This window comes from Salvelinus namaycush, chromosome 28 (assembly GCF_016432855.1).
Source record: "Salvelinus namaycush isolate Seneca chromosome 28, SaNama_1.0, whole genome shotgun sequence".
In the NCBI taxonomy this organism is placed as follows: domain Eukaryota; kingdom Metazoa; phylum Chordata; class Actinopteri; order Salmoniformes; family Salmonidae; genus Salvelinus; species Salvelinus namaycush.
In genome coordinates, this window is record NC_052334.1 from 27726171 (window position 1) to 27739385 (window position 13215).

At 41.5% G+C, this 13215-nt stretch overlaps 1 protein-coding gene and 1 long non-coding RNA gene across 3 annotated transcripts; one reads left to right on the top strand and one right to left on the bottom strand.

The window, feature by feature from the left end:
- Window positions 1–322: 322 nt before the first annotated feature.
- On the bottom strand, window positions 323–10193 carry LOC120023079 (actin, alpha cardiac muscle-like). Its single transcript, XM_038967036.1, has 10 exons — window positions 10041–10193; window positions 4291–4417; window positions 2623–2773; window positions 2304–2432; window positions 2060–2170; window positions 1860–1944; window positions 1308–1469; window positions 972–1163; window positions 676–857; window positions 323–547 (listed from the first exon to the last, which is right to left on the bottom strand). Exons 3-10 carry the CDS (start codon window positions 2749–2751, stop codon window positions 404–406), a joined length of 1134 nt encoding a protein of 377 aa, XP_038822964.1. The 5' UTR covers window positions 2752–2773; window positions 4291–4417; window positions 10041–10193; the 3' UTR covers window positions 323–403.
- Window positions 9190–13095, top strand: LOC120023080. 2 transcript variants are annotated; one of them, XR_005472663.1, is made up of 4 exons: window positions 9190–9253; window positions 10169–10284; window positions 12842–12908; window positions 13015–13095. It is a non-coding gene; the product is annotated as an uncharacterized LOC120023080 (long non-coding RNA). The 2 variants fall into 2 exon arrangements; XR_005472662.1 differs by lacking the exon at window positions 9190–9253 and adding an exon at window positions 9260–9610.
- Window positions 13096–13215: the final 120 nt, after the last annotated feature.

Here is a 13215-nt window from a genome sequence, read left to right on the forward strand (position 1 = left end):
ACAATACTGTAAAAATGTTATGCTATTATCACGTTTTAAATTAAATACTTCTATGTGCTTTTACATTTGAATAAAATATAGATCTACAAGTTGGTGTATGGCATCTTAATAGGCCTATATCATAATTACATTTTAGTCATTTAGCAGATACTCTTGATCAATTTATGAAGGTTAAGTGCCTTGCTCAAGGGAATATTGACAGATTTTTCACCTAGTTGGCTCGGGGATTCGATCCAGCAACCTTTCAATTACTGGCCCAACACTCTCCTGCTAGGCTACCTGCCACCCTACAATGCAGAAAAGAGTCAAAACAAATGTGTTGTTACAAGGATCTAATTTTATTACAACATGTATATACAGTAAATGACACATTACAAATGTATGGGTGAAGGGGGTTGACTGTTTAGAAGCACTTCCTGTGAACAATGGAGGGGCCTGCCTCATCGTACTCCTGCTTGCTGATCCACATGGCCTGGAAGGTGGATAGGGAAGCCAGGATGGAGCCACCGATCCAGACAGAGTACTTACGCTCAGGGGGAGCAATGATCTAGAAGATGAACATAGTACAGAGAATTGCTTAGTTTCACGTAGACTCACTGCATATGCATACCTGAACATTTCAATTAACTTGATGGTTGACATCCAGAAGGTTAATATGGTGGTATTGTCCCCCACCTTGATCTTCATGGTGCTGGGGGCCAGCGCTGTGATCTCCTTCTGCATACGGTCAGCAATACCAGGGTACATGGTGGTACCACCAGACAGCACATTGTTGGCATACAGGTCCTTACGGATGTCAATGTCGCACTTCATGATGCTGTTGTAGGCGGTCTCATGGATACCAGCGGACTCCATACCTGATAGAAGATATTACAGACGTCCATTAATTGACACAGAACACACAATTTTGTTGTTGTTGTAATAGCATTTTGTAATGCAACCATAACGTATAATGCATAAGCATGCCTCACCAATGAAGGAAGGCTGGAAGAGGGTCTCTGGGCATCGGAAACGCTCATTACCAATGGTAATGACCTGACCGTCGGGAAGCTCGTAGCTCTTCTCCAGGGAGGAGGAGGATGCAGCAGTGGCCATCTCATTCTCGAAGTCCAGAGCGACATAGCACAGCTTCTCCTTGATGTCACGCACAATCTCACGCTCAGCTAAGGGGGGCAAGTTTACAGGATGACATGAAGAACTTTCACACAACTGCACAGCAAGAGATTGCTGTAATCACACAGAAATTACAATAATCTAAAAAATGAGGCATAACCTCGTTGACAGTTAGCTCTCCTACACATCCTTACCGGTGGTCACGAAAGAGTAGCCACGCTCTGTCAGGATCTTCATCAGGTAGTCAGTCAGATCGCGACCAGCCAGATCCAGACGCATGATGGCATGGGGAAGAGCATAACCCTCATAGATGGGGACGTTGTGGGTCACACCATCACCAGAGTCCAGCACAATGCCTATAGGGAGCAGACAAGGCACATTAGTGAGTCAGACAGACATGACTGACAGAGGAATGGCCGGCTGTCATATGGGAATCATTCCAAGCATTTGTCACATCATAAACTAACAATGCCGCTGACATCAATGGCAGGTGTGCCACATATCCTTCTAAACAGGGTTTAACACGTCCTCGACAACCAGGGCACAATAAATCTAGCTGTCTCTGACAACTAAACAGCACACTTATTCAACATATTGTAACACGTGCATCAACTTGATTTGAGTTGTCTCCTGTTGTCATATTGACCACTAATGTGTGACAGCAAACTACATATTGTATCAGTAATATAGCAACTACCCATGGTTGATATTGATACATATAAGAGGCAGTGTCATGGAATACTGACCTGTGGTACGACCGGAGGCGTACAAGGACAGGACAGCCTGGATGGCCACATACATAGCGGGAACGTTGAAGGTCTCAAACATGATCTATAACACAAGAATAAGGGATATATTTCCGAAGTTTGCTTGACGGTTAACCATAGCATTGCTTCTAACAGATCATCTGGATTTGAAGTGGGGGGAATAAAGGAGTTACAAGTACCTGGGTCATCTTCTCTCGGTTGGCCTTGGGGTTCAGGGGAGCCTCTGTCAACAGGGTGGGGTGCTCCTCAGGGGCAACACGCAGCTCATTGTAGAAGGTGTGGTGCCAGATCTGCAAGAATACGAGAGAGTTGAAGTTCTCTGTTTATTATGTTGTTATGCTGCATGTATTTACTTCTAGTCTTGTGCCAAAATCCATACCAAGACTCTGATGTCAGTGCAAGATGTTGTAATCTAGGACCCACCTTCTCCATATCGTCCCAGTTAGTGATGATGCCATGCTCGATGGGGTACTTCAGAGTCAGGATACCCCTCTTGCTCTGAGCCTCATCACCTACGTAGCTGTCCTTCTGACCCATACCCACCATCACACCCTGGAGAAGAGAAAAGAGAGCTTAGGAATTACACTATAACCATCAGAGCCTACATGACAGATGACACAGCAACATACTGCACTCTTTTTGACACAGTTTGACACCCCTCCCCTAAAAATCTGTGTCTGTACAATGACACAATCTATACCAGCCCCAGTTACGTCGTGGTAGTTTTTCCTAAGTACAATACCTGGTGGCGGGGCCTTCCCACAATGGAAGGGAAGACAGCACGGGGAGCGTCATCTCCGGCAAATCCAGCCTTGACCAAGCCAGAGCCATTGTCACACACAAGGGCGGTAGTCTCGTCGTCGTCACACATGGTTAGGCTTTACTGGTATGGTCTGTGGGTGACAGAGAGATATAGGGTTGAGAATGAGTGGTGGAAACAGCTGTAACCCCCCCCCCCCCCCTAACCATTGATTGCATTTCAAGTAGGCCTTTCCTAATTGTTTTTTGTTCACAGACAATTTATTACTGTACTGACATGGAAAATGTCTCCATGCAAATCCAGGTTTTTCAATATCCTGCATTTTTGTGTCTTTTGGAAGATAATATACTGCTCTCTCTTTCATACAATGGTTAATATAGTTGTATTTATTTTACTACTGCAGTGCAATTTTTACAACTTGTTTTATAACTATTTTGGTGGCAGTTAGCGTAGTGGTTAAGAGCATTGGGCTGGTTCGAATCCCTGAGCCGACTAGGTGAAAAATCTTAATTTGCCCTTGAGCAAGGCACTTAACCCTAATTGCTCCTGTAAGTCACTTTGGAAGAAGAACATCTGATAACATTTTCAAAATACATTTTAGTCATTTATCAATTCCTTGTATTTAAAATAGCAGCTATCTATAGAATCCTAACCAATGTATGCTTTTAAAAATATATATATAGCCAAGCTTGTTGTGAAGTTACTGATACTCATGGGCGCAACTTTGGTTTTAGAAGTGGGGAGGACATAATTATAATAAATATTTTTAGTCTGATGAACACTGCAAACAGCCTACCCGACCATTTGGAGGCGTCCGCATGGTCCTAAAGCACAGAGATGCGTTTGTTTTGTATCACGTTCCAATGATACAACTGGGGGCGGGGCAAAAATGCAATTCCAGAATGTGTCCCCAGTGAAAGTTGTGCCCCTACCGATACTGTATCTCAGCTGTCATGATGGTTCTTATGACATTTTAGGGCAATAGAGGTAGCTCCAAAAAGGGCCAGATCATTGGCAACAGCAGGCAAGACCAGCTATCTATTTTAAGCTCCACACCCTGGCTGCTACAAACACAGCTTACACATTGTGCCACATTGACCTCCAGCTCCTATCTGGAGCTATTTCAGGCATGGGAGAGTTGGAGCCAACCCAGAGAGCAGCTGTTGGCACATTGTAACACCTCTGTTTACAGCATGGCTCCTTACCCCATCTCCCTATAATGGCTTCATTTATTAGACACTTTAAGATGTACCTGACCAGACCAGCATTGATCAGTGTACCGGTAACTGTTTACCAAGTTATTACACAATAATTACCTGCACCCTCCTCACAATCAGCTCATGATAAGTAATGTATCATTCACAAATCTCTGAATAGCTGAATGTTGCTTATTATTTTGGAGCGATACCCTCAATTCATTCCAATAAGCAGTGACTTCAGTTTAAAGTGTACTTCTAGTTCATTCCTCAATAAAGCTACAAAGAATTCATCCTGGTAAAAAACTACATCCAATGCCAGAGACCAGCTGTGTCTGGTCAGTGCCAGGTCAAGATGTACTCAAATAACCAAAAAGTGGACTCCCAGTCCCGACAAAGTCGGATGTTTTCCATAGAAATAAGTAGTAATAATATGCAAGTAATATGCACTCACCAAGTTGTATTGCAAGACTGATGCTTCCACTGGGACAAAGGGCGAGAGTGAGAGGACCCCTTAAATAAGAGCAGGTCTGGGGATCAGGGGCGGAGCCTGGAGTTCACATAAGTCCAAATAAGAGCAGCTAGAAAAAAGAAAACAACATTGGAAGTAAATGTATGTGAGCAGGTGGGATGAGACTCCTCAAAATGATGAGATACTTCCTGAAAAATGCCAGACTGATCTGCTTTAGAAATAAAATGAGAGAAGTGAAAATGGAATGTTCTAGAAAAAAGGGAATGTTAAAAAAAAACATGTCTGGGTGTTATAATGGTATTCTTAATGTCAGGCCATGATGTTAGGTCAGTTTTAAATTGTCTTCTTCATTAAAATACTTCATATACACTGAGTGGACAAAACATTAAGGGCACCTTCCTAATATTGAGTTGCATCCCCTTTTGCCCTCAGAACAGACTCAATTCGTCAGGGCATGGACTCTACAAGGTGTTGAAAGCGTTCCACAAGGATGCTGGCCCATGTTGATTCCGATGCTTCCCACAGTTGTGTCAAGTTGACTGGATGTCCTTTGGGTGGTGGACCATTCTTGATACACACAGGAAACTGTTGAGTGTGAAAAACCCAGCAGCGTTGCAGTTCTGGACACATTCAAACTGGTGCGCCTGGCACCTACTACCATACCCCGTTCAAAGGCAATCTTTTGTTTTTCCCATTCATCCTCTGAATGGCACACATACAAATCAAATGTATTTATAAAGCCCTTCTTACATCAGCTAATGTCACAAAGTGCTGTACAGAAACCCAGCCTAAAACCCGAAACAGCAAGCAATGCAGGTGTAGAAGCACGGTGGCTAGGAAAAACTCCCTAGAAAGGCCAGAACCTAGGAAGAAACCTAGAGAGGAACCAGGCTATGAGGGGTGGCCAGTCCTCTTCTGGCTGTGCTGGGTGGAGATTATAACAACATGGCCAAGATGTTCAAATGTTCATAGATGACCAGCAGGGTCAAATAATAATACACAGTCCATGTCTCAATTGTCTCAAGGTTAAAACTCCTTCTTTAACCTGTCTCCTCCCCTTCATCTACACTGATTGAAGTGGATTTAAGAAGTGACATCATTAAGGGGTCATAGCTTTCACCTGGATTCACCTGGTCAGGTTTTCTTCATGTTTTGTACACTGTAGGTTTGCTTTTATTTTACATGGTTTTTTTACACAACAATAAAGATCATTTTGAAATTACATTTGGATTTTCAAAGAATTCTGAACTTTTGATAAGACATGATTAAAATAATCATTATTTTTGAGATCACACAAAAAGCTGCATTGGTCATTGTAAATGTAGATTTATGGTGTTTTAAGGACAGAGTTTGTGAGAACTGAAAAGCAATTCTGACATTTACTGAAATTGAACTTAATACAATTATCTCTAAAAATATTGAGCAGATGTGTCACAGCATTTTTATTGACACACATTTGATCTGGGTGGAGTAGTCAATGGGTGTCTGAGGGAGGAGACACATTATATAAAATCCACTGACTGGTATGAGACACTTATACCATGGCAATATGAGGGCCTTCCTTGTATGCATGGTGGCAAAAACAGATTTTTGGGCCTTCTTAAGGAGATGAATGAGAGGCTTTGGTCCACCAGTCAGTAGAACACTGTATATGTCAGTGGACCAGGCTGCTGCTGGTATGTGGGCTGAGCCCCTAAACTTGGTGAACAGCTGAGGGTAATGACAGTCCTGTCCTTCCTCCGAGCTGGCTGTCTGACTGGCCGCCGTCTTCTATGCTGAGCCCTGATTGGCTCAGCTCTCTCCTTTTAGGGTCATGGTGTGTAACAGGTGTCAATCCAGTGGGGTCCCGTCATGTTGAGTTAGCAAACTGAGATCCTTATTCGTCCCACCCCCTTCAACACCCTTTAGGCGGGTCAGACAGGGGGACACTGTGGCGGATGGTTATCTTTGGAGTCTGTTAGATTATATCCATGGCTGGATTATATGAGAGCATTTTTCCTCCTCTAGGCTGTCCCAATGGATGTTGGGCCTGCCTATTTATAGGTGTTACTTTGTCGCTATTTCTCCACAGATAGATAGGTGCTGGATGCTATGGGTTAGGATTCCATTGCAGTCCAATTATGTTCTTTTGCCATCCAATGACCAAACCAGCATTGATCACTGATGTTATTGGAGAGATCATTTTTAGAATCTCACACAACTCAATGTCACACAGCTTGTTCTGAGCACAGGCATCTCTTTGAACTCTCTCATCACACCCAGAGCCTTTTACACCAATAGCCTATACCATTGAATATCTATTCCAAAATAATTTATTCAGAATATTTGTTTTTTTATGTACTATTATCCTAATTTGTCATGTAGTAAAAGTCTTGGTCTGTTTTCCCTACTTATCCACTCTGCTTCCTCATCACCATCATCCAGTATTTTTTTTATTTTAAATGTAACCTTTATTTAACTAGGCAAGTCAGTTAAGAACACATTCTTATTTACAATGACGGCCTACCCCAGCCAAACCCTCCCCTAACCCAGACGATACTGGGCCAATTGTGCACCGGCATATGGACTCCCGATCACAGCCAGTTGTGATACAGCCCGGGATCAAACCAGGGATCGAACCAGGGTCTATACTGACGCCTCTAGCACTTGAGCCAGGAATTATTGTCCCTGATAATGAAACAACAAATTCGCCAATTAAGACAATAAAGCTATCAGGTGGACATATGTTTGTAGTGAATGGGATTGCATAGATTCGTTGCAGGAAATAGAATTTATCTGCACTCTTGTTTTCTTTAGATGAACATTACTGCCATCTACAGTTGTCTTTTGGAACAGTTAAGTAATGATGTTACGTCTGTGATAGCAAGTGATGCCATGTTCCAGCCAAAGATGGTGGATAAATGATGTCTCACCGGCCTTTCTGTATTATTGATGTTTAATGAAGAAGTTCTCCACGACCCATGTAAAGCTGGGATATATGGGATTTGTGGTGCAAGCTTATGTACAAAAGCCACTTCAATGTGTTTGCAAACGGAATATCATTTAAGAGTCTGAGGATGCACTGTGTTGCAATTATGATGGGAATCACGTTCCAGTTCCCTGAGTGCCCTGTTAAGGTGAAAGAGGTCAAAGTACCAAGGTTCAGGGCTGTCGAGAAGCTCTCCTATGCAGAGGCAGTGAAAATTGTTGAAGCATCAAGTAGAGATGATGAAGCTATGGCAGTGGATGATACCCAACAGTCTGTCGATGTCAGTCAGATGAGAGATCCTTAAATATTAATCGTGAAGAAGGTTGATTTTATTGCACAGGTGATTAATTGTACAGGATAAACTAACAAAAAATGTAAGAAACTGGAAATCACTGTGAAAGCGGCTAAAATGTTCTTGGATCTCCAGGATTTCCCAGCTGAAACATTGCAGGGAACGGTGGTAGGCCTGATTACCAGCGATGATGAGTCAGCCTACAGGGAGGAGGTCAGTGACCTGGCAGTATGGTGCTGGAGCAACAACCTCCCCCTCAATGTCAACAAAACCAAGGAGCTGATCGTGGGGCAGCACTGGAGCAGTTAGACCGCTTCAAGTTCCTCGGGGTCCAAATCACTAAAGACTTAAAATGGTCCAAACACACACACAGTCGTGAAGGAGTGACAGTGCCTCTTCTCTCAGGGGGTTGAAAAAGTTTGGCATGGGCCCTCAAATCCTGAAAAGGTTCTACAGCTGTACCATTGAGTGTATTGACTGGCTGCATCACTGCTTGGTATGACAACAGCACGGCCCTCGATCGCATGGCGCTACAGCGGGTACAGCCCCCGAGCTCCCTGCCATCTAGGACCTCTATATCAGACGATGTGAAAAGAAGACCCCAAGCCATAGACTATTTTCTCTGCTGCCGCACGGCAAGGGGTTCCGGTGCATCAAGTCTGACACCAACAGACTCTTGAACAGCTTCTATCCCCAAGCAATACGACTGATAAATAGCTACCAAAATGGCTACACAGACTGAGTTTACCTTGTATCTTTATTTACCTTTTATTTCAATATTTGCACTGTCTCTATGCAGTGCCCTACACACTCACACACACAAACACTCACTTCATCATCTGCTCACTCACACATAATATTCACATACATTTATACTGACTATACACACGCACACACACTCACATGCAAGCCGCTGCTAGTCTGTTTATCTTATATCCTGTTTCCTAGGTCCCTTTACCCCTATACATATCTACCTCCATCACTCCAGTATCCCTGCACATGTAAATATGTTATTGGAACTGATTAAAAAAAAAAAAAAAATCCTGTATGTAGTATGCTTACTTACTTTGTATTTCCTATTCTTATTTTTATTTTCCTAGTAATATTTTGTCATTGATTATTGCATTGTTGGGTTTTGAGTTAGCAAGAAAGGCATTTCACTGTACTTGTGCATGTGACATTAAAACTTGAAACTTGAATAATGTCTATAGATGCTTCCCCTCTCAGGCCCCAGAGCCTGTGTAGAGATCTGAGTACATTTGACTAAGTGAAGGAGTACATTGACTTCTGTTTCGTTTAAAATATATATATATATATATATATCTTTTTTTTTATTCTTTAAAGTATCTTTGTTTTTACCCCAACCAGTAGGTGGCGATAATACATATTTTTGTATGTAGTCCACCAGTAAAACACTTGAAGGCCGTTTATCGGTGATGAGGTTGAAATGGGTGTAGGGTTAGATGGTAGGGAAAATTCACACTACAGAATAGTAGGCTGATACACAGCCAATACAGTAGGTGGCGGCATGCACCTATAACATTTGTTTGTGGAGCGCCATATTACCGAAGACGAAGAAGAAGAAGGCCTCCTACCATTATGTTCCGGTCTTTTTTAATGGGGTGGCTCTCTCATAGGCGCCAATGCTTAGTTCCTTGACAGTATAAGAACCATAAAAATAAAATGTGAGTGGGATGTATCGCTTCCTCTTACGCCTCTGGCTACAGTGGTGCAGTCAATGCTGGAAGTTCAACGTTTTCGAACCAGACACAATGTCAATCGCGTAACTTTATTCAATATTGATAATGTAATGTTTGGAAGTAACAAAAGACGAGTGTTACGTTGTAGTTAAATCGCCTCGATATTTAGAGAGGGGTGCGTGCGCGAGACATGAGTGCCCATGTAGCGCAGCTAGGATGAGTTGTCATCAGACTTCTACATGGGCGGACGACTATTCTGTACAACAGGAAAACGAACTAGAAGCGCTTGCATCAATTTTTGGAGAAGATTTTAATGATCTGAGTAATAACCATCCATGGAAGGTTGGCCTACTTTCAACACAATTGATTTATGAATAGATAGTAGCAACTTTTTACCAAAAACGTTGAATCGGTAAAAGAGCCGTTTACTTGGCTCCCTGATTAGCATACTGTTACTACTGCTTTTTGAGCTCAAAACAACGTTTTTCTGCAAATAAATTACAAAATAATTGTCGAAAGAGGATGAATCCTCACTGAATAAACAATAAATAGCGGGAAGGGTGTAGTAGAATAACTCTAATAATTTGTCCAGGTAAAACAATATTTGAAGGAGCGTTTCACGATCTGACAATGGTAACCTATCTTTTGCGCTTTACATTGTAGATTTGAAAATTTGTAAAGCATTTTGAACGAATAGCTGTTTTGGAGCCAAATGAGCGGGCTCTTTTACGTGAACACTTTTACGTGAACAGAGCCAAATGAGGCGACTCACCGATATGACTCGGAATGTCCATCACTATTGCTGACTTGCAGAAGCAAAGTTGTGCTAATTACACAAACGCCATGCATGTCTATTTGTGGCTAGGTTTCCATGATCCTCTCTGTTTTCTCCTCATCAAGATCAAAAGACCACTAGAGGTATACCTGTGCCTGCGACCTAATGGACTAAGCAATGGGAAGGAAAGTTATGTGACAGTGGACCTGCAGGTCCAATGCCCACCTACGTACCCTGATGTGTGAGTATCGTTACTCAATCCATCAATGGGATGGATATGTCATGGAATATTCCTTTCGCTAGATTTAGATGTTTATAATGTTGCATACTATTCCTTAGTATACACCTCTGGCATTAGGAAGACTGTATGACCTTTATCATGACTCCAATTACATTACATTGGGTGATTCCACATACAGTGCCTTCAGAAAGTATTCACACCCCTTGACTTTTTCCACATTTTGTTGTTACAGCCTGAATTTAAAATTGATTACATTGAGACTGTGTGCAATAATGGTGTTTAACAAGACTTTTGAATGACTACCTCATCGCTTTACCCCACATATAAAATTATCGGTAAGGTCCCTCAGAGGAGCAGTGAATTTCAAACACAGATTTAACCACAAAGACCAGGGAGGTTTCTCAATGCCTCGCAAAGAAGGTCACCTATTGTTAGATGGGTACAAATAAAAATAAATAAGCAGACATTGAGTATCCCTTTGAGCAAGGTGAAGTTATTAATTACTCTTTGGGTGGTGTATCAATCCACCCTGTCACTACAAAGATACAGGCGTCCTTCCTAACTCAGTTGCCGTAGATGAAGGAAATCGCTCAGGGATTTCACCATGAGGCCAATGGTCACTTTGAAACAGTTACAGAGTTTAATGGCTGTGATAGGAGAATTGAGGATGTATCAACAACATTGTAGTTACTCCACAATACTAACTAAATGACAGAGTGAAAAGAAGGAAGCCTGTACAGAGTGAAAATATTCCAAAACATGCATCCTGTCAAATAATTTGGCAAAGAAGTGAACTTTGTCCTGAATACAAAGTATTATGTTTAGGGAAAATCCAACACAACACATCACTGAGTATTTTTTTTTCATATTTTCAAGCATGGTGGTGGCTGCATCATGTTATGGGTATGCTTGTCATCGGCAAGGACTAGGGAGTTTTTTAGAATAAAAATAAACTGTATAGAGCTAAGCACAGGAAAACCTGGTTGAGTCTGCTTTCTAACAGACACTGGGAGACAAATTCACCTTTCAGCAGGACAATAACCGAAAACACAAGGCCAAATATTCACTGGAGTTGCTTGCCAAGACGACATTGACTGTGCTTGAGTAGTTACAGTTTTGACTTAAATCGGCTTGAAATCTACGGCAAGACTTGAAAATGTCTGTCTAGCCATGATCAACAACCAACTTGACAGAGCTTGAAAAATGTTTTTTTTTAAAGTTTAAAAAAAGAATAATGTTCAAATATTGTACAATCCAGGTGTGCAAATCTCTTCGACTTACCCAGAAAGACTCACAGCTGTAATTGCTGCCAAAGGTGATTCTAACATGTATTAACTCAGGGGTGTGAATACTTATGAAAATTAGATTTCTGTATTTCATTTAAAATAAATTTGCACAAATTTCTAAGAACATGTTTTCACTTTGTCATTATAGGGTATTATGTGTAGATGGGTGAGAAAAAAATTCAATTGAATCAATTTTGAATTCAGGCTGTAACACAACAAAATGTGGAATAAGTCAAGGGGTATGAATACTTTCTGAAGGCACTGTAGCTGTATGCCGCCTGAGGCAAATTCCCTGACAATAGCCTCTGATACTGCCCAATGCTGGCCAGAGATGGGTAGCTCAAATTCCAAAGGCAAGCTTCATAAGTCAATTATTATTTTCAAGCAATTTTGACGTACCAGAAGACCACTAAGGCTAGTATGCTAGTAATTGTTGCTTGATGCTCCATTTCTGGTGAGCTTGTAAAGGTAACCGTTAGTATTCTTGATCACCAACATTTTTTTGAGCTGTATATTTATGGCAATCCTCTCTCCCTACAATTTGATGATTACACTGCGCCCAATCCTATAGCTGTATAGCAAATCAGCAATCTGTTTGCTAGCTCAGTAGTTATCAAACTTTTTTTTCTCGCAACCCCCAAAAAGCAGTGTTCAAAGTTCGCGACCATGCACGCACAACAGCTGCACAAATGTAACTTCTCATTATAGCCATAAACGCTGATGCATTTTCAAAACGCAAGATACAGAAATAAACTGTGTTTTTCGCCTGCATTTGTAGTTGAGTCATTTCCAATGCTTATTGCCAACTGAACTGGGTAGCCCTTTTCTTCCTCACAAATACCATAATTAATTCGCCAAAATATGTTATCATCCCATAATGCAATGTTACAGCTATCTTTAGACATATAGCCAGCCAGTAGCCACCCAAACTAACTATCTGAAATAGGAAATGATCAATGAAATAATATAGGCCTACATAAGCAAGTGCTTTCTGGTCCATAATCTCTGGATATGCAAGCCTGCCTTTGCGCCAATGCTGACGACTGGTCATTGGTCAACAATCAAGGCATCAGTCACAAGTCTTAATCTAACCATTCTAACCCCAGTGCAGCTCAGTGTAAACAAGCAAAACTGTAGAGTTGGAATCTTCTGGCAAAAGTGGAATGTTGACGCTTTAAAAAAGTTTGAGTATTTCTTTTTGTTCTGTGTTTCCCAAATAACTCAAGAATGAACAAAGAACTGACTTTGTAGAAATCATCTCTTCCCTACAGGCCGCAGCAAGTATACTGGATATTGAGGAGAGTGGCTCTGTTCTGATTCTCAAACCGGACCCAACAGGTACTGAGAAGCAAAATCCCTCCTTATCTAACTAGCTTATAAAGTGTCTCAGGGTCTATGACTATATATTTGCAAAATTGATTATGTATCTTTTATTTCTGAACAGGGAATATAACTGGTATGGTTGGTACTGCCCTATATGTCAGTCCAGAGGTGCAAGGAAATACCAAAGCCACTTACAACCAGGCAAGAAATATGAATGGAACACACACCAATGTCAATTCAGAAGAATAAAATAAAGATTTAAAGAAACTGTCTCAGAACAATCATTAATTCAAAAAAGTTATCTCAAAAGTAGTCTAGGAAT